The following is a 20,572-nucleotide window of genomic DNA, read 5'->3' on the forward strand; positions in this document are numbered from 1 at the left end:
GATCTGTCAGTTTTGGGGGCTAGTCCGGGTAACAGCAGGCAGGGAGCCAGCAGGCGGGGAAAGCACGGGGCTGCCGGTGTCTTGGCTACCGTCACCGCAAGGGATTCACTCTGTGATGAAAGTTGGTGGGGACACTTGGGTGGAGGCTCATGGACCTACAATTCAATTTCAATTCAGTTTATTTATATAGCGCCAAATTCACAACACAGTTACACTTTCATTAGGCTAATTTTCCAAAAATGAGCTCAAACATCTATTTATTAAATGCTTTCCTATTTTTGAGAACCACAACACACTGATATTTATATTTATAGATAGTTAGAGAGATGCCTTTTAGTGCATTACGAATATAGGGCCCCAAAACATCAATGTGTGAAAAAATAACTAATAACAGCCGATTCCGATGCCAGAATTGATATATCATGCATCCCTAGAAGTAGAAGTTCCATCCAGGAAAATATGGATTTGCTTCATTTTAAATGTAGCATAGCATATTTTGTTCTTTCTTTCTGGTAAACTTGGACATATATTTTATTCCATGTTGCATATCCCAGTTAATCTGTTTCTCCTTTAAATCTACAGCTCTCCCTGCTTCTCTCTGTTTAAAAAGATTTATGAATCTCTTTACTAATATAATGATGCTAGAAACAACATTTCTAGATCTGTAGAAGCTCTGCAGTCTGATTCTATCTGTTCAATAAGAAAACATGTTAACCTGGAACTGGGAGTCATGGTCCTCTGAGAAGCCACGATTTTTTAACTAGTAAAGAAGAACAAACTGTTTTCTAAAGCTTCTTACATTATAAAAATAACTTGTATAAACGTATAATCTGTTGACATTTTTAGCTGAAAAAGCTCCGTATGTCTAACAAACTTATTTTTCGGTGGCATCTCTAATTTTTTTCAACCAACCCGTCTCCTAACTTTTACATAAGCATCTATTGTAGGAGCTGCTGGTTAATATTCGCTGAGTGCTGCTGTGTGTCTCTCCTCCAACCGCGTAGCTATTCTCTAAGCGACCGATCCGACCAGAGATGCGGGACATTGGAGCAGAGCGAGAGAGGAAAAAAAACACTGACTCAAAATGCTCTGAACACAGATAGCTGCACCCAACCTCTGTTACCTCCGCTGGCTCCCTGCCCCCGTCTGCCGAGGTTCCCTGACCAGCCCCGGAGCTCACGGCTCGGTTCTGCTGCACTGTAGTCGACCAAAATCCCGGACGATTTTGAATTCCCCCCCAGACATTTTTTTAGGTATGAAAAGTAGGACATGTGGGGGAAAAAGAGGACGTCTGGCCACCCTACACCAACATATCTGTACCTTCTACTGCTGTGATACTTTAAGATGTTCATTGCCCACTCCGGTAGGGGTGGTAAATATCTTGTTTGATCAGATGTACAAAAAACATAAAAAAAACACTTTATAAACACAAATAATAATTTCATATACAAGTCAGAGCGTGTGAACGGAGCGTAGAACCGCGTAATTCCAGACTGCAGTAAAGTTGGCAACATATTCACAGATTGGGCTATTCCGGATTAATAACTGGTCAGGCAGACAGTGAGCTACAGCCGTAGTTTCCTCACATGCAAAATGGCTCACTGTGACTGACCTGCCACACTGCTGATAGTTTGGAAGAGACTACTAGTTGAGATCTGTGGGTCTGTAATTCTGTCTGTGCCTGAGACGGTCTCTGCACGTCTCTGATGTTCGGCTGATCAGGTCCAAACGGTTTCACCTCCAGCTTCTGTGCAGGAGAGCAGCTCCCTGGACTCTCCTATCCTTTTGTATTGAGGAGGAGCTACTGCGAATGTACAACTTCTAACCAGAGTATATGGGCAAAGATTTTTTTCGCCCTAGGGCGGAAATACGTCACCAATCTGATGAAACAGTTTTACTCATCATTAAAGATTAAATATTTGTCCTCCATATCTAAAACATATATTAATATATTTCAAAACATTTTAATTTTATATTTTAATTTTCATTTGTTTTGGTTTTTTCTGTCATTGGGTGGGGCGGCACCCTAGCGCCCTCTACTGGCTGGCTGCTACCATTAGTTATAAAACTAAGAAAATGAAGTCTAAAGAAGTTATCATCCAGGATTGTAGAACATTTTTCCTTTGATAGGGTAGAGCAGTAAAGCTTCTGGCCTTAACTCTTTTTCCTGCATTACTTTTACTTTTATACTTTAAGTAGTTTTAAAAATTGTACTTTTACACTTTTACTGGAGTAAAAAGCTGAAGTTGATCCTCTAACTTCTACAAAAGTGTTTTTAACCAGCAGGATTTATACTGGAGTAATACACATGAATGCTTTAGACACCTCTGTTTGCACCACAGTCTTCATCAGCAGCCGCCGCGGCTGAAGATGGAGACGGCTTTTCAAAGCCTAATTCCTGTGAGCCGAGAGTCAGGCTGCAGAAAAGTAAGAAAGCATCTGACTCCTGCAGTGACAGACTTCTCAGGCCTTTTCTTATCGACCTCCCTAAACTATGGCATCCATCTTCAGAATTGAAATGTCCGCCCGGCCGATCTGCACCTGGAACCGGAGGGCTGCCCGCCACGGGTCGGGATTCATAGGTTCCGGCTGGAAAAGTTCAGTGATGGAGGTTTTCTTGTTGAAGGTAAAGGAGTGGTCAGCTGAAGAATGAACAGAAGAAAATAGTTGGTGATGAAGCAGAAACTTTCATTGTTCTGACTGATGACACTTCAACCAGGCTGCCAGTTTGACACGTTGGCCTCACATCTGAGTCACATGGATCCCATCGGTCCAGCTAGCCTGAACGCTGGCTTATTTTTAGTGCCTCTTTGTCATCAGAAGGACAAAGCAGCAGGAACGTTTCCACGCTTTACTCAGCCTTCGCTCTGACTCCTGACATTTGGTGTCTTTCTTGGGATTTACTGAGTTAGTTTTAGTGAAAACACTGACAGCTGCACCGACTAGCATCTCTGATCATGCGTAACCTTGCTGATGATAAAATTGTGAGGTTAGGGGATGCATGGATTCAGACCTAAATCTTAAACCAGTTAGTGAGGGTTAATGACCTTAGATCAAAGCTAAATGACTCCCACTGACCTCAGGCCAGTAGCTGCTCGCTATGGAGTTATGTTCCCATGCATCAGATGATATATAGATGATAAAAAAAGTCTTTGATGTGTCGGCCGTCAGACTGGGAATGAAACGCCCGCCTGGTGGGTCTGAACTGATGCATGAATGGCTGCTGTGAGGTGGTGGAGCATTTCATAACCCACAAACCGTGTGTAAAACGTTTAACATGGCATGTATGAAGCAGCAGAACCAACAGAAACATAAAACTTATTTTATTGCTTATTTGACATTCAAAGACTTATCCCATTTAGGTCAGTTAGAAAATCGTTTAATATGCATTTATTAACATAGTAGTTGTCCTAAAAAATCTCAAATCTTTTTAGGGTTTGAACTTCTTTTACCTGTTGGTTGGAATTCAGTTAAATGATCATCTGCTTTCCTCTAAGAATGGTAATGAGGCTGCCCATATATGTTCTACAACACTTCTTACATCTGCCATGGTTTGCTTCTGTTTAAGTTTTCTTTTTGAGTTTAAATTGGTTTTATTCCCACTTTGTGTTAATCTAGTTGTTTTTGGTTGTATTTGAGTTCTTATATATTTCTAGTTTATCCTCTGTCGCCCCCTTGTGTCAGTCTCCTCGCCCTAGCTCCCTTCTAGGTGCTTCCATCCAAACCTGCTCCTTGTCAGCTTATTAGCCCAGTCATCGATCTATCTCCCATACAGTCTATGCTCCTCTTGTGCAGTTTCCCAGTGCTGGGTCCTGGTTGTTTCTTGCTCCTCATGTGTGTTTTCCCTGACGTCTTCTGGTTTTTAGCTTCTCTATTTTCTTATTTTTGGATTTTTTGCCTCATTTGCCTCATTAAATCTACAAACAACCACTTTCGCTTCCGTCTCTGCATTTGGGTCCTCTTCAAACCTCCACACAAACTGACAACATTATATCTCTTATAACCTTTATTCTCGTAGTGATGATAAGATGAAGCCTCACGAGGCTTTGAATCGTCCCCACATGAAGCTTCATGTAAACATATCACCACCTACTGGTGGAGTGCATAACTACACATAGTGATATAATCTGATGTTTGCAATTGTTTTTCTTGTTTTTTTTTATTTCCAATCGAAGTTGCTTTGAAACGGTTCATGAGTGGTCTGCATAATAAACATTTTTGTAAGTTTTTTTTGTGTGTAAAACATCTTTGAAGAGGCCAATAATTTAAAGTGCTCGTACTCGTCATCTCCCGCTTTATCCGGAACCGGGTCGCGGGGGCAGCAGACTAAGCAGAGACTCCCAGACTTCCCTCTCCGCAGACACCTCCTCCAGCTCTACTGGGGGAAGCCCAAGGCGCTCCCAGGCCAGCCGAGAGACATAGTCTCTCCAGCGTGTCCTGGGTCGTCCCCTGGGCCTCCTCCCAGTGGGACGTGCCTGGAACACCTCCCGAGGGAGGCGTCCAGGGGGCATCCGAAGAAGATGTCCGAGCCACCTCAACTGACTCCTCTCGATGTGGAGGAGAAGGGGCTCTACACTGAGCCTCTCCCGAATGGCCGAGCTCCTCACCCTATCTCTAAGGGAGAGCCCAGCAACCCTGCGGAGGAAGCTCATTTCAGCCGCTTGTATCCGGGATCTCGTTCTTTCGGTCATGATCCAAATTTCATGACCATAGGTGAGGGTAGGAACGTAGACCGAACGGTAAATTGAGAGCTTTGCCTTTTCGCTCAGCTCTCTCTTCACCACGACAGACCGGTGCAGCGTCCGCATTATTGCAGCAGCCGCACCGATCCGTCTATCGATCTCCCGCTCCATTCTTCCCTCACTCGTGAACAGGACCCCAAGAACTCCTCCACTTGAGGCAGGGACTCTCCTCCAACCTGAAGGGGACAAGCCACCTTTTTCCGGTCGAGAACCATGGCCTCGGACTTGGAGGAGCTGATTCTCATCCCGGCCGCTTCACACTCGGCTGCGAACCACCCCAGCGCACGCTGTAGGTCTTGGCAGGAGGGAGCCAGCAGAACTACATAATCCGCAAAAAGCAGGGACGAGATCCGCTGGTCCCCGAACCGGTCCTTGGCTGCGCCTAGAAATCCTGTCCATAAAAGTTATGAACAGGACCAGTGACAGAGGGCAGCCCTGTCGGAGTCCAACATGCACCGGGAACAGGTCCGACTTAATGTCGGCAATGCGAACCAGACTCCTGCTCCGCTTGTACAGAGAACGGATGGCCCCTAATAAAAAAGGGCCCCCGACTCCATACTCCTGGAGCACCCCCCACAGGGCAGCACGAGAGACACGGTCGAATGCCTTCTCCAAGTCCACAAAACAAATGTGGACTGGTTGGGCAAACTCTCAAGAACCCTCAAGCACCCTGCAGAGGGTGTAGAACTGGTCCGCTGTTGCACGGCCAGGACGAAAACCACACTGCTCCTCCTGCAGCCGAGGTTCGACAATCAGCCGGACTCTCCTCTCCAGCACCCTGGCATAGGCCTTTCCGGGGAGGCTGAGAAGTGTGATTCCCCGATAGTTGGAACACACCCTCCGGTCCCCCTTCTTATGGAGGGGAACCACCACCCCAGTCTGCCAATCCAGGGGGACGTGTCAGCCATGACAGCCCAACAACATCCAGAGCTTTAAGATACTCAGGACGGATCTCGTCCACCCCCGAAGCCTTGCCACCGTGGAGTTTTTTGACAACCTCGGTGACTTCAGCCTGGGTGATGAACGAATCCAGCCCCAAGCACCCCGTCTCTTCTTCCCCCATGGAAGGCGTAATTTAAAGTGGTGATCTCTAATAGGGTGATAGAATGATTCTATAGGGTATCTGGTCCTTCAGGTCTTTAATAGGGCGATAGAATGATTCTATAGGGTATCTGGTCCTTCAGGTCTCTAATAGGGTGATAGAATGATTCTATAGGGTATCTGGTCCTTCCGGTCTCTAATAGGGTAATAGAATGATTCTATAGGGTATCTGGTCCTTCAGGTCTCTAATAGGGTGATAGAATGATTCTATAGGGTATCTGGTCCTTCAGGTCTCTAATAGGCTGATAGAATGATTCTATAGGGTATCTGGTCCTTCAGGTCTCTAATAGGGTGATAGAATGATTCTATAGGGTATCTGGTCCTTCAGGTCTCTAATAGGGTGATAGAATGATTCTATAGGGTATCAGGTCCTTCAGGTATCTAATAGGGTGATAGAATGATTCTATATGGTATCTGGTCCTTCAGGACTCTAATAGGGTGATATAATGATTCTATAGGGTATCTGGTCCTTCGGGTCTCTAATAGGGTGATAGAATGATTCTATAGGGTATCTGGTCCTTCAGGACTCTAATAGGGTGATAGAATGATTCTATAGGGTATCTGGTCCTTCAGGTCTCTAATAGGGTGATAGAATGATTCTATAGGGTATCTGGTCATTCAGGTCTCTAATAGGGTGATATAATGATTCTATAGGGTATCTGGTCCTTCAGTTCTCTAATAGGGTGACAGAATGATTCTATCGGGTACCTGGTCCTTCAGGTCTCTAATAGGGTGATAGAATGATTCTATAGGGTACCTGGTCCTTCAGGTCTCTAATAGGGTGATAGAATGATTCTATAGGGTATCTGGTCCTTCAGGTCTCTAATAGGGTGACAGAATGCTTCTATTGGGTATCTGGTCCTTCAGGTCTCTAATAGGGTGATAGAATGATTCTATAGGGTATCTGGTCCTTCAGGTCTCTAATAGGGTGACAGAATGATTCTATAGGGTATCTGGTCCTTCAGGTCTCTAATAGGGTGATAGAATGATTCTATCGGGTATCTGGTCCTTCAGGTCTCTAATAGGGTGATAGAATGATTCTATAGGGTATCTGGTCCTTCAGGTCTCTAATAGGGTGATAGAATGATTCTATAGGGTATCTGGTCCTTCAGGTCTCTAATAGGGTGATAGAATGATTCTATAGGGTACCTGGTCCTTCAGGTCTCTAATAGGGTGATAGAATGATTCTATAGGGTATCTGGTCCTTCAGGTCTCTAATAGGGTGACAGAATGATTCTATAGGGTATCTGGTCCTTCAGGTCTCTAATAGGGTGATAGAATGATTCTATAGGGTATCTGGTCCTTCAGGCCCTAATAGGGTGATATAATGTTTCTATAGGGTATCTGGTCCTTCAGGTCTCTAATAGGGCGATAGAATGATTCTATAGGGTATCAGGTCCTTCAGGTCTCTAATAGGGTGATAGAATGATTCTATAGGGTATCTGGTCCTTCAGGTCTCTAATAGGGTGATAGAATGATTCTATAGGGCATCTGGTCCTTCATGTCTCTAATAGGGTGATAGAATGATTCTATAGGGTATCTGGTCCTTCAGGTCTCTAATAGGGTGATAGAATGATTCTATAGGGTATCTGGTCCTTCAGGTCTCTAATAGGGTGATAGAATGATTCTATAGGGTATCTGGTCCTTCAGGTCTCTAATAGGGTGACAGAATGATTCTATAGGGTATCTGGTCCTTCAGGTCTCTAATAGGGTGATAGAATGATTCTATAGGGTATCTGGTCCTTCAGGTCTCTAATAGGGTGATATAATGTTTCTATAGGGTATCTGGTCCTTCAGTTCTCTAATAGGGCGATAGAATGATTCTATAGGGTATCAGGTCCTTCAGGTCTCTAATAGGGTGATAGAATGATTCTATAGGGTATCTGGTCCTTCAGGTCTCTAATAGGGAGTCTAACATCTGTTGAGCTGAAAATGGCATATTCGCTGTTCTATGAGCCCTAATGCAGCCTGGTTAAAAGCTCTAGAATGAAACCACAGGTTTTCTTCCTTTAATGATCATGAATATTTAGATGAGCTGTGCTCTGATTGGTCAATTTACAACGAGTGAAGCTGCTGAGCAAAGACGCATCATAGGAACAAGCACTCACTCACTGAAACATCAAATGTTGATATGGTTGGGTGACCAGACGTCCTTGACGTGACGTCCTCACTCAGCTCCCCAGATATGCTAGCATTGCTATGAACAGGTTAGCGACAGTATCATATTTCCAGCTTGTGGTTGTGATGGCCTTACGGTGGGAACAGCTCCTCGTTTCAGTAAAAGAAGTTTAGCAAATACTGCTTTGAACTGTCCAAGGTTTTGAAAGCTGTCTTTAGTAAAATGCTGTGAGCAAATCAACAGCTGAGCATCAAACTTTGCAGGGATCTTCTGATAGACAGAAATGATCCATTCCTGTCGAGTCTTTGGATCCTTGGGAAGACTATGAAAATGTTCCCCTTCCTCCGGTCAGCCTGGAACACTGCTTTTCCACCCGTGGTTCTGGCTCATTTTCAATAGAGAAACTTCCTGCTTTGTAATTCTTGTAGAAGTAAACCCAACTGTAGCTTAACAGCTAAACTGCTGTCTTCCATCTTCCTCTATTCATGTTCTTGGGCCGTGAACCAGTAAGCTGGTCTGGATGTACATTTCAGGTCGTGACAAAAGTACAGGTCAGAACCAAATAAGGCAACATCCCCAAGTTTACATCAATTAGGAGCTTTGTTTGGATTCACCCGTCACAGTTTTTGGTTTTAATCATGTTGGAAGTTATGTGTTCAACCAATCTTTTGGTTAAACCAATCAATCTAATTTGGCAGTGTTTTTACCCAATCTATATGGTAAACTTTACCTTCGGTTTCTCCGACTCCAACAAAGACAGCTACAGATTACGGCTCTTCATCCAAACAGGTGAACATCTCTGTTTGACTGAGCAAAACGTTTCATGTCATGTGCTTCATTTTCTCATATCTTCACCAAAGTTGCATCATTTTAACAGCAGCTTTAATGTTTAATCTTTGTATTTTCAGCCATGGTGCCTCTTCCTTTGGCTCTAAGGAGCGTCGTTTTCTTTGTGTCATGCTGTATCTGGATGTTTTAGAGTACCTCTATTATCAACACACAGATTTTAATGGATCTACTGTTGGGAGCCGAACACAAAGCTTCTCCTTCCTCTTCATTCATTTCTGTCCCTGGGGATTAATGTGAACGGTATATTTCCTAAGATAAGTGTCGTATCGTGTCTAAACAGACGCTGATCTGACTGATGGCCATGTTTGAGATTACCAAAGCTGTCACATTAACAGGATGAGCGGCGCGGGCCACGTCCACGTCGAGCTGCAGCCCAGGAGGCTGCTGGGAAGTGACGGCTGTTTTTTACAAGGTCTTCCTCTGAGGCCATGAATCAACCCAGAGAGTTAAAAACCGACACCTTCACAATGAAGTGGGATGCAGTGAATGAGTGATGCTTTGCTCAGAGACTCTGATCTACTTTATGTTTTGAAGCAGGGCTGCAAAAGGCGACTTAATCAGCATTCATGAAAAATATTGGTTATGTTTTAAAAGAGATGCTTAGAAAATAGAAAAAATTCTGTGTCCCATAATATTTAATCCAGATAAGAGGGAGATTTACTGTTAGGCAATACTAGGCAGCTGCCTAGGGCCCCAAGTTCCTGGGGGCCCCATAAAACTCTGTTTACACATATGGTTAATACAGATTTTCCTTATTTATACATATTAATGATCTTTTTGATAAAAATCCTTTGGCTAAAATACCATCAGAATCCTGATAATATTAAGTGTGTCTCAGCCCCCCCCCCTTCAGTGTCCACCATATTGGATCAGTCCATTTGCTGCACATGTTCAGAAAGGTCCAAACAGACAGCAGCAAACCATTTGAAAACAAACCATGCAAAGAGCAGTGTTGCCAACTTAGCGCTTTAGTCGCTATATTTAGCCACTTTTCAGACCCCTCTAGCACTTTGATTTCTAAAAAGCTCCTAGCGCCAAATCTAGAGACTTTTTTCTGCTACTGGAGACTTTGGAGACAACATCTAAAAGCAGCGAACTCTGCTCTCCAGAGCGAGTAGATTGGTAACCCCGCCTCCTGCTCTCCTCTATCTTGTCTGCTGTCATGATTCATGCAGCTATTATTTCATCCAAATGAAAAATGGAGAACAGATAAGCAGATCATGGCTTGTCTACAGTGAAAAGAAGGACTGGGTTATTTACTTTGGCCTTTTTGGAAACACAGGAAGGAGCAATCAGCTAAGTGAGCTTAGTGCTTGGAAAAAATCTTTCATTCCTTTAGAGACAGCATGAAAAGTCAGCTGAGTACAAAACATAGAGAGGAAAACAAGAAGAAAAGGGACAAGAAGAGAGGGACACAACCTAGAACAGATAATGGATGTCTATTCTATTAACATTTCTCTATCTAGAATGGGGCTGTTCTATGTGTTGTCTTCTACATTCAGAGGGGCCCCACCTGTCTTTGCCCATGACCCCACATTTCCTAAATCCACCCCTGATCCTGCGTTTTTGTTGACTGAGTTTTTTCTTCACAACCTTTGAATTTTAATTCTCTTCATTTATTGCCTTCATGAATTGCCCTCCAGCTGCAGTGATCGCTGTTGATTATGAATGAATGAATCCATGTGAACGGATTAACAACAGATTTAAAATGACTGTCGCTTCTGGACGGCATGAAGAGGCTTTGGTGAAGTTATAAACGGCTGGCTGTTCTTCCTGCTGTAATGTGAAGGTGTCAGCTTGACGGGCAGCTCCTTTTCCGCGCAGTTTGTTCGTGCATCAAACATAATGAGCTCCTAAGAAGTATCTATGGGGCGCCGCTTGTTAGAACAATATTTATGAATATTTAGCATGTTTGTAGAGAGAAATAAGGGTTATTTTTTTAACTGTCATTCATTCAGTTATAAAAAAATTACTCTTTTAAATAAATATTTAATTAAATATTGCTCCAAATTAAATATTTATGTAACAAACTAAGTATTTCGCTAGCTTAGTTCTAGTTAAATATTTAGTTTGTTAAATAAATATTAATATATTTATATTATAATATATTTGGAGCTAAATATAGACTATATATTTATTTAACAAAGTAAGATTGTTATAAATGAATTAATGACATTGGAAAAAAATAGCAACCTTATTTTTCTCTAAAAAGACGCTATATAACCATAAATATTGCTCCTAATTTTTGACTACTTAACTTTACAAACAGCGCCCATAAGTATCTGATGCAGCAGCTTCTATAACGCTGCTCTACAGCAGAAATAACCTGAATCAAGGCAGAAAGCATCAAACAAAGAAGATGGAAGCGTCACAGTAACTTCATCGAGGTCGACAATCTCTGGACATTTTCCTTCCTTCTCTTTTATTCTGAAACTGCAGTCAGACTGACTCCTGCAGGTGGAGGCTGTGTGGCTGCATGAGGGGAACCGATTGGATCCTGCAGAGACTGATCTATGAAAAGCAGCATTGCTGAGGTTCATGCTAATGATCTGTTTGCTTCTCCAACCTTAAACCCTGCCACGCCGCTCCATGTCTCCTCTGCAGCTCCATGATACAGCTTTAGGTTAATAACATAGCAGCATCGCCTGATACAGATGATGAAGCAAAGGCCTGAAAAAGATTTCTGATTTCAGGTTATAGGGTCACTTCTATGTCTAAAGGTCTTTAAAACCCAACATGTTTGGTAAAACCTGGAATACTGGGTCCCATCCAGCAGTGTCCCAGTGTAACCTGCTCCAGGCGTCTCAGGTAACTGGGAATGGCAGCCCCTCATGATGAGGTGGTTTTCACTCAGGAGGTACAGGACACATGGGCTGATCTACTGAACACTGAAGAAGAGAGGATGTTTCTCTCTTAATGAAGGCAGAGAGAAATGATGGAGAGAGTCCGTCAGAGGGGAGCAGTGGGGAGATGAGACAACACACGTCACCAGTTCACCAGATCATCCAGTCAGATTGATTCAAAGTTTTCTATCTAAGGAAAACCAGCTGATTGCATCGACTCATTGACTCTTCAGCAATCCCTCACACTAAGCATGCTTGTAGCGACAGTGGAGAGGAAAAACTCCCTTTGAACAGGAAGAAACCTCCAGCAGAACCAGGCTCAGTGTGAGCGGCCATCTGCTGAGGCCCACTGGGGTTCAAGGAGACAGAAGCATGAAATATTGAAGTCTTCGTTTCTATCAGCGGCTTTAGCTTAACAGAAAGCAGGGAAGCTGTTGCACTGTTTCTTTGGAGTAAACAGGTTGTGGGTTTGAATCTTTCTGCCTGGATCCTGCCTGTTCCGACTCTTCATGGTTGTTGGTCTTTTTTGAGGACCTGTCCAGGACGTAGGTCTCCTGATGGAGACAGGCACCAGCCTCAGGCTGCAGACCGGCTGGATTAATAGAGATACGGAAAGCAGAGTGCCCATTTATTTACATTTCTTTCCTCACCTTATGGTGTCTATTAAATGCTGCTAAAATGTTTAATAACTGTCCAGACAGATGATTGCTTCAACATTTTACTCCATTTCTGTTTCTGTACATATTTCTTGGACTAAAGGACATCAGGACTGAATATTTTCTTAAAAAACGGACATTGTTTGTTCGATCATACTTAGATTTAGACCATTTTATTAATCCCACCAGGGGGCAATTCGTTTGAGCAGAACAGGAGACAAAAAATAAATAAAAAAATAAACATGTAATTAAATAAAAATAAGATTATAAAAACAAAGGTTTTTCCTTAAAATAGGAACAGGAATGTATAGTTGAATCTATCGCTGCCATACTGTACAACAACTGTATTGACTTTAGTGTAAAATGAACAAAAATGTAAATATATAAAAATGCTTGTGTTCACCGTACAGTAAACTCCTGCAGACGCATCGTTTGTTCCTCTGCAGACGATTGGATGATGATGAAGAGGAGCATTTCTGACTGCATCCGGATGAGTTTGATCAGTTTTCCGATGGAAAGCTGCTCTGAGATAAGGAAGCTTTGTTCCCTTTCAGATGAGGATGCTAACACAAGAAGCTTCTCATCTTCTCACCATTCCAACGTTTTGTGCAGTTGAAGTTAACCTTATCTCTTCCTCCCATTCCCCCTCTTCTTATCTGTCTTCACATTTCCCCCTCCTCCTGTTCCTGCCCCCCCCCCATCCCTCCTTTCACCGCCTGTTATCTCTGCCCTGCAGTTGACTGCCTCTGTCCTCTGGGTGTCAGCATTCGCCTTATCCTTCATCCAGCCACACAGCTCTGTGTGAACCAGTCACCCCATTTCTGCCTGCGCTTCATGTTTCCACAATTATCCCCCCCCAACGTGCTCATGTCTCCATCTATACACCCCCCCCCCAGCCACGGCTGCCTGTTTCTACAGCAGCTGTCAGCATCATATTTTAGCCATTCTTTGCTCCTATAAAAGCTCCTCAAACGCAGGCGTTCCTCCTCAATCGTAAATCTACAGCAGCACTATCTGAGAAAGCCCGTGTGTTCGGGCGTGCCCTGGTGTGTGTGTGTGTGTGTGTGTGTGTGCAGGGGAGGGGTTGGGGGGGTAGGATGAGTGCTAGCTATTGATCAAAAGTACAGAAACTGGAGCTGTAAGAGGAGATGCACATGCAGTCATCCTTTCGCTCCAAATAGAAGATGAAGGTGACTTTCAGGAAGTTTGTGGACACGCTCGTATGCACCCAGTGAACCACGTCAGCACACACACACAGTGGCTGCAGAAGAGTGTGTGTTTTGGATAAAACTGAATGTCAAAATAAAGCAGGGATTGTGGAAAGGGAGGAATGGAAGATGAGTTTAAGCCTCAGTGAGGAGAGAAGCTGCCGCTGCTCTGAGGGCCGCTCAGACAAAAGGGCCCCTCTAAATCGCAACATAATGAAATGTCCTTGCAGACCTGGGAAGGCTGAACTCCATTACTCTACTCACATTTTTCTACCCTTCCAATACTGTTATTATGAGGGAGCCAAAGAAAAAAAAGTTGGCGTTATCATCACTTCACTTATTTTCTAACTAAAAGAAATCTTATCTTTAAATGGCCCCTCGCCGTCTTTTTCTCATTTCAAACATAGAGAGCTTTCTCTGTCCCATGCAGCCTCTAAAGGAAAAGTTGCTCACATTCAGAATCCAAACTTCTGAAATTACTTTAAATATTAAATTCCATCCTGTTCAATAAATGATCAGTGTTTTTAATTCAGAGTAATTTTCATGTGAATGTGCTTTACTGGAGGCATCCATGTTTGTCAAAGAACACTACTGCCATCTACTGGTTAGTGACGTCACGGTGCGGTATCGGCTGTTGATCAAGTCCCAGTGCTGTATCTGGTGTTTGTCACAACGCGCTATTATCCAAGTCATCTTGAAAACATTCTTCTTCCAAATGTTGGCTACATATTACGGGTTTTTTCTCTGGCCAGAAGTTCGATGGCAAATCCTCCCTCTTCAAGTTGGCGATCCAACGACCAACCCGTCCGTGGAGGATCAGGAATCAGAAAGGTGGAATAACTCTTTTTTTCACTTTTACCCGATGTATTCCAGCATCCAGCTGCCATGCACGTGGGCATTGTCAGTTTCACTATAGCTCTGGTGAATTTCAATGGGGAAGTCCTCTGGAAATCTTCAATAATTGTTGTTGATTGCAGATGTGTCTAGTAGTTCCCATTGATTTAGCTTGGAAAGCGGGGAGAATGGCGCTAGGCTTACCGCACCGTGACGTCACTGCTGGAAGATGGCAGGAGGGAGGGGCTACTATATTTGGGCAAAAATGGCCGCTCCCAGACTCAGCGATTGCCACGAAAATTATTATCTTTTTACTAATTAATGCTAAATTTATTAGATCACTGTGAACATATTAGTTTTAGGTATAAATAATGATCCATTGATTATTCCTGCTGACTTTTCCTTCAACACTGATAAGGCCTGAGGCCTCCGTGGAGATTACACAGGAATAGATGTTGTTTTTTGAAGGTAAAGTGATTAAAAGATTAAATAAATTGACATCATCCTTAATAAATCGGATCAAATAAACCCTGAAACATGAGGCTCTCAGAAAATGCAGCTGAAACAGGCGTCCAGCCGCCTGCTGGTCCGACTTCTGTAAGGAGTAATCCGGCGAAGGCTCTCTAACAAAGCCGCCATCTCTGCAGAGAGGACATGGTAGCTGCAGGACAGCACTGCTCTCTGAAAAACACAGACCTGGAACATCTGTTTTAAAGCTCCGCCCCCTCGTTAACTGTCTCCAGCTGGTGAAAGCTAACCTGACAAGGCCTTTTGTTTCCTCCCAATTATTGCCTTTCTTGGTTACTTTTTCTCCTTTCTTGCTGGGGAAGTGTGGAGGAGAGTGGGTCAGTTGTTCATGTAACCATTCTCCATCTAGCTGGACTGATGCTGTGAATCCTCCAGCACATGCTCAGTTACCGCCGCTTAGCTCCTACGAGGCAGCAGACACATAATTCCTTCAGAGGAAACTGAGAATATAGGTAAAAAGTCTGATTTTTGTGAGTTCTTCCACACTGTCTGTATAAACAAGTAGACAGTTATATAGTTTGAATGAGCAGTTTATTGGTCTCCAACAGGCACGGACACCAGAGGGAAAAATAACCCCTCTAAGGTAGATATCCAGAGAGTAGATAACTAACCCACTGAACCAATCAGCAGAGATGGCAAAGTACTCACTTTCCGTACTTGAGTAAAAGTACAGATACTTGTGTTAAAAAATACTCTGGTAAAAGTGGAAGTACTGATTAAACTTCTTTACTCAAGTAAAAGTAACAAAGTACAGGCTTGTAAATTTACTTAAAGTATAAAAGTAAAAGTAGAAACCACTTTTTTCATGCCGTTGCCTACATTTTAAATGGATGTCTGCCAATAGGACTAGATCTCCGTTGTGTTCATTTTCAATCATCTCGTCGTCCATGCTACTATGCTAACGCCACCGCCACCAAGCTGCAATGATTTGCCGCCAATGAATCCCGCCGAATCTGTCGATTCATCTTGTAGTGGTGCGTCAAATCCAACGTAGATTCCCATCCAATTAGATTGAATTTGGTATTGATGACGTGAAAAATAATAACGGTAACTCCATTGAAATGATTCAAAACTAAAGTAGCCTAACGAGCCAATTTTTTAAAATGTAAGGAGTAGAAAGTACAGATATTTGTGTAAAAATGTAAGGAGTATAAGTAAAAAGTCGCCATAAAAATAAGTAGTAAAGTAAAGTAAAAATATCAGAAAAATCTACTTGAGTACAGTAACGAAGTATTTGTACTTCGTTACTTCCCATCCCTGCCAATCAGATAGTGAGATTTTGCCTCCTCTGATCTGGTTCTGTCACCTTTATCCTCCTAAAATCCACCCGGTTGCTGGCCACCATTTTATGGACACAGTGAGCACCAAAGCACAATTAACACAGATATAGCAGCATGGTAACATGGAATACATCGCAAAGCAGCCTCAAAAACATACCTGTGAACGCATCCTGAAGCCGTTTTATAAATCCAATCTTCAATTGTTTATACGTTATTCTTCCATAAGGGTCCACAGATTAAAAGTAATTCTGCATATTCATAATAGAAATATTCCATGATGAGAAAATTGCCACATACCATCTGTTTTTTTTCTTTAGCCGGTCATAGCTAATTCTTGGCATATTTCTAATAAGACTTACTTCCTCAAATGTTTGTCTGTGATGATTGTTTTTTTGTTTTGTTTTTTTACATCATCTTCTGACCTACAAGACAAATGTGTTCGCATCTTTGTTTGACTCAATTTGAGTCAGGGACAGCAGACGGCCGCTCACACTGAGCCTGGTTCTGCTGGAGGTTTCTTCCTGTTCAAAGGGAGTTTTTCCTCTCCACTGTCGCTACAAGCATGCTTAGTGTGAGGGATTGCTGAAGAGTCAATGAGTCGATGCAATCAGCTGGTTTTCCTTAGATAGAAAACTTTGAATCAATCTGACTGGATGATCTGGTGAACTGGAAAGTGACCTGAGATGACATGATGTGAATTTGAGTTATATAAATAAACTTCATTGAATTTAATATTCCAGTCAATAATAGGATAAAAAAAAATTAAAAATCTAAACAAACTTGCTTCATAAATCTTTTGTGGCCATCAAAATGCTTCAGTGGTATTCTATGGGTCAAATAGTTGAGTTAAAACATTCGGCATAATCTGGAGATTTTTGGAGACGTTGGTGACAACAAAGGTTCAAAGCCCCACAGCTCTGGAACTGTTATAGCTAGGGGTCTGAAACAATCTGCATATGTGGTTGACATGATGTAGAACAAATGTAATACAATGAGACCTGCCTATTCTCAAGCATTTTTTGAGAAGAAAATAGAACAAATTGGAGTCATGTTTGAACTGAAGCAGTTTAGGCTGTTCGTTTATATTTTCAGGAACTGTTAGCCTTAGAATGATGTACCACACATGTAATTTGGGCTCAAAGTTCCTCAGTTATTTGCTTTTTCATCTGGGTATGCAAAAGAGATGAGGATAACCCAAAATTAGGTGTTTTTTTTAAAGCAAATTAGCTTTAGCTAATTTTTATATAATGACATGGCTTTATATTTGAACTGTGGTGAAAAGGTGGATCGAAAAATAGAAAAATGAAAGTAGACCAACCCAGAATGTCACTCAGGGACAAATACTGTGATCATAGTAGAATATTAGAAATATATCCCTGTTATGTGATTCAATTATACTCCTATATGTATTGATGCTGAATGATTGTCCATCTATGGCGTCGCTAATGTTTGGGGTCGGGTCAGGGTCTGGGTTAGAATGTAGAAATTAATGGAAATTAATGCAAAGTCCTTATAAAGACAGACAGACATGTGTTTGTGACACTATTCATGACTCTTTGCACTGATCAAGTGCTCTTCACAGTGCCCCCCATTCCACACTCGCCCCTAAAGGAAATTGATTTGCGAGTAATTAAAACTGTGCACCTGGATGTGGGCCACTTCATGTTCTATTCATGCAGATTAATACATATTTGTGGTTGCCTGTGGGGCTTAAAGGCATCTGTCTGTGCCATTAAACATTTATGAGCCTGCAGGACGCAGAGTCGTTCAGCAGCACTTCAGCCCATCCTCCTCATATCAGCACACATCTTAATGGCCAGCATTAAGTCAGAATGGCCAAACAGGGAATTTGACAATGACAATGGCATTCATCACACCATGCTTTTACAGGGAAAAAATCTCCCTTCAGATGCTCTTTCACTGCAAGATACGCATCAGTCTGTGATGCTTGTTTCATCTGCTTGCAGCTTAGTTTCATAGTGTTTGCTCACGCTCTGCCTTATCCTCCGTGCATCTGCTTTGATGATTGCCTTAATGCCTTTTGTGCTCTTTGGAACTTTGGAAACTAGTTTTTGGACACCAGGCTGTGATGGATGGCAGCGAGGTCTCCTATAGTTCCTCAATCTGACCTTTGTTATTGTGAAAATGGGAAGCCGTGGTCATAGATTTTTATTTAGAGGATTTAAGGGGTATGTAGGAAGAATTCACAGGAAGGGTCACTGTTCAGCAATGTCTTTAATGTTTTTAACAAAGTTGCCGATTTAACCAAAAAAATGAGTTTAAAGCACAGCCTGATTATGAGGAGATAACAGCCAAACTGGCCGAGGCGTGCAAACACACTGCAGATACAACAAGTACTGAAAAACCAACACAGAAACACAGAGGAAAAGTCCTCCAGAGAGCAGCTCTGGATCAACTGAGCGATTCACATTCATCAGCCTGCTGCTAACTGTAGGTTTTAACTGTCATCATCTCCATGAGGTAAAGCCGTTTGTCCACTGTCTGTAAAATACATAAAAAAACTGTAAAACCTTTTTAAACCCGGGAACAATCGGCCTTTAGTGGCAGTGGGATCAGCTCACTGACGCGTGTCTACCTGGTTTAAACGACTCGGCAAGCGACCAGAGTTAAAATCACCTCTGCTCTAACCTGCATGCTAAATTACGTGATACCATTGAACACATCGTAAAGACGTCAAAACACAGCACCAGTCGCTTCTGATCTAAGCAGAATCAACTCTGTTTCCATTGGATAAACATGGAGCAGCTCTGGTGAGACGGATTCAGACAGATAATAGAGAGAAACAAGAAAACACACTGACTACGCCATGGTTTCCTTCCATGCTGCTCTCCATTGTTTACTTTCCTGATTTCTGTAGCGCTGATGACATCAACACTAACCTAGCGTGATGATGTCACCAGACACGCAGCTATGGGGGGGGGGGCTGGGTCAGATAGCACTCAGCTGCCAGCAAGAGGTTAGACAAGTTATTTTGGCAGTGGGAGGAGAGCCATTGTTAGCAGGTAGACCCATGTTTTAAAAACACGCATCAACCCGCTATTTTCAGTGGGAAAGAGGCTTTAGAGAGAGGGGGAGGATCTTGGACATCACGGAGAGGCTTGGAGTAGAGCTGCTTCTCCTCCACATCCAGAGGAGTCAGCTGAGGAGGATCTTTATCAGATGTCTCCTGGACTCCTCCCTCTGAGGCGTTCCAGGCACGGCCCGATGGATGGAGGCCCAGGGGACAACCCAGGAGAGGCTGGAGAGGGTGTCTGGGAAGAAGGAAGTCCGGGCGTCTCTGCTGAGACTCCGAGTCCCAGAGGACATGAATATGAAAGGTTTAGTAGAGAAAAGTTTTGTTCTGAATGTTTAGAAATGAGTGTTTCTCTGGGTTGTGTTTGTGTCTGCAGGTGGTTGGAGTGGTTGGGGCCACTGGGGGCAGTGCAGCAGTGAGTGTGGGGGAGGAATCCAATCCCGGGCTCGGAGCTGTCGCTCTCCTCCAGAAGAGTCTTTCCTGTGTGAGGGTGTAGTGGAGGAAGGTCGGCCCTGCAACTCCCAGTCCTGCCTGGGTTAGTGTTCGCCCCATGCTTTCTCTTCTCTCCACCGATGAAACTCGCCGAGCTACAGAAGTTTTAAAGCTGTTATTTTTTGCATATCTCTCTGACTAACTTGTTCATCTGTTTACGTGTCTGAAAATTTAGATTTAAGGAGTGCATGTTGGAAAGGGGACTTTGATTGATGAACAAATGAAAAATGGCATTTTATACCTTTTTTATGTCCAAAGGATGACAGAACCAAATGTTTTCCAAGTTCTTTAAATCTTCAAACGAGGACTCAGGCGCTGAACGTCTGAGTGCTTGGCTGATTTTTCAAAGGTTATTCAAAGAGAAGTAAAAGTGCTTTCATTGAAATGTTTGACAGCTTAAAGCTTCTTTGCAGAGCGGCGGATGCTTTTCTCTTCCTCACAGCAGCTGTGATGGGTTTAAATGTACTTTAAGGCAGTTATCCCCTGCATTACACCACTGAACAAAATACACAAAGGAAAAAAAAACACATTAACACCAAGAGCACAACACAAGTCCCAAGTTTGGCTGATGCTGTTCTGGGTGACCAATCACGTCTCGGTTGTGTCCCAAATATAAATGGTTGATGAAGGAGCTCTGGTTGCTAACCCCGCCCCCTCCTCCCCCTCCTGGCCTTGCCTCATCCTCCTTTAGGCAAAGGTCGCCATCTCTCCCGCAGCCAGTCTCTCCGCTCGGTGGACGGCCGCAAGCGTGATGACGCAGAGAAGGCGCGCGGCGGACAGCAGAGCCCTCAGACAGGTAAGACAACGGACGCAGAGGGATCCCGTGCATCAGTCACTGTGGCAGCTTGGGTGACCAGTTCACTTCTAGAACATACAGCTGTGACGC

At 43.2% G+C, this 20,572-nt stretch overlaps 1 protein-coding gene across 10 annotated transcripts in view; it reads left to right on the forward strand.

The window, feature by feature from the left end:
• The window catches only part of adgrb1a (adhesion G protein-coupled receptor B1a), a 214,979-nt gene that overhangs the window by 71,517 nt on the left and 122,890 nt on the right, over positions 1 to 20,572 (forward strand). For all 10 annotated transcript variants that reach the window (XM_038288397.1, XM_038288401.1, XM_038288398.1 and 7 more), the window contains exons 3-4: positions 19,571 to 19,729; positions 20,378 to 20,482. In XM_038288397.1, the coding sequence (XP_038144325.1) occupies positions 19,571 to 19,729; positions 20,378 to 20,482 (264 nt within the window). The remainder of the gene's footprint in view (positions 1 to 19,570; positions 19,730 to 20,377; positions 20,483 to 20,572) is intronic.

Source organism: Cyprinodon tularosa, unplaced genomic scaffold (assembly GCF_016077235.1).
Source record: "Cyprinodon tularosa strain WSP-4 unplaced genomic scaffold, ASM1607723v1 ctg254, whole genome shotgun sequence".
Taxonomy (NCBI): domain Eukaryota; kingdom Metazoa; phylum Chordata; class Actinopteri; order Cyprinodontiformes; family Cyprinodontidae; genus Cyprinodon; species Cyprinodon tularosa.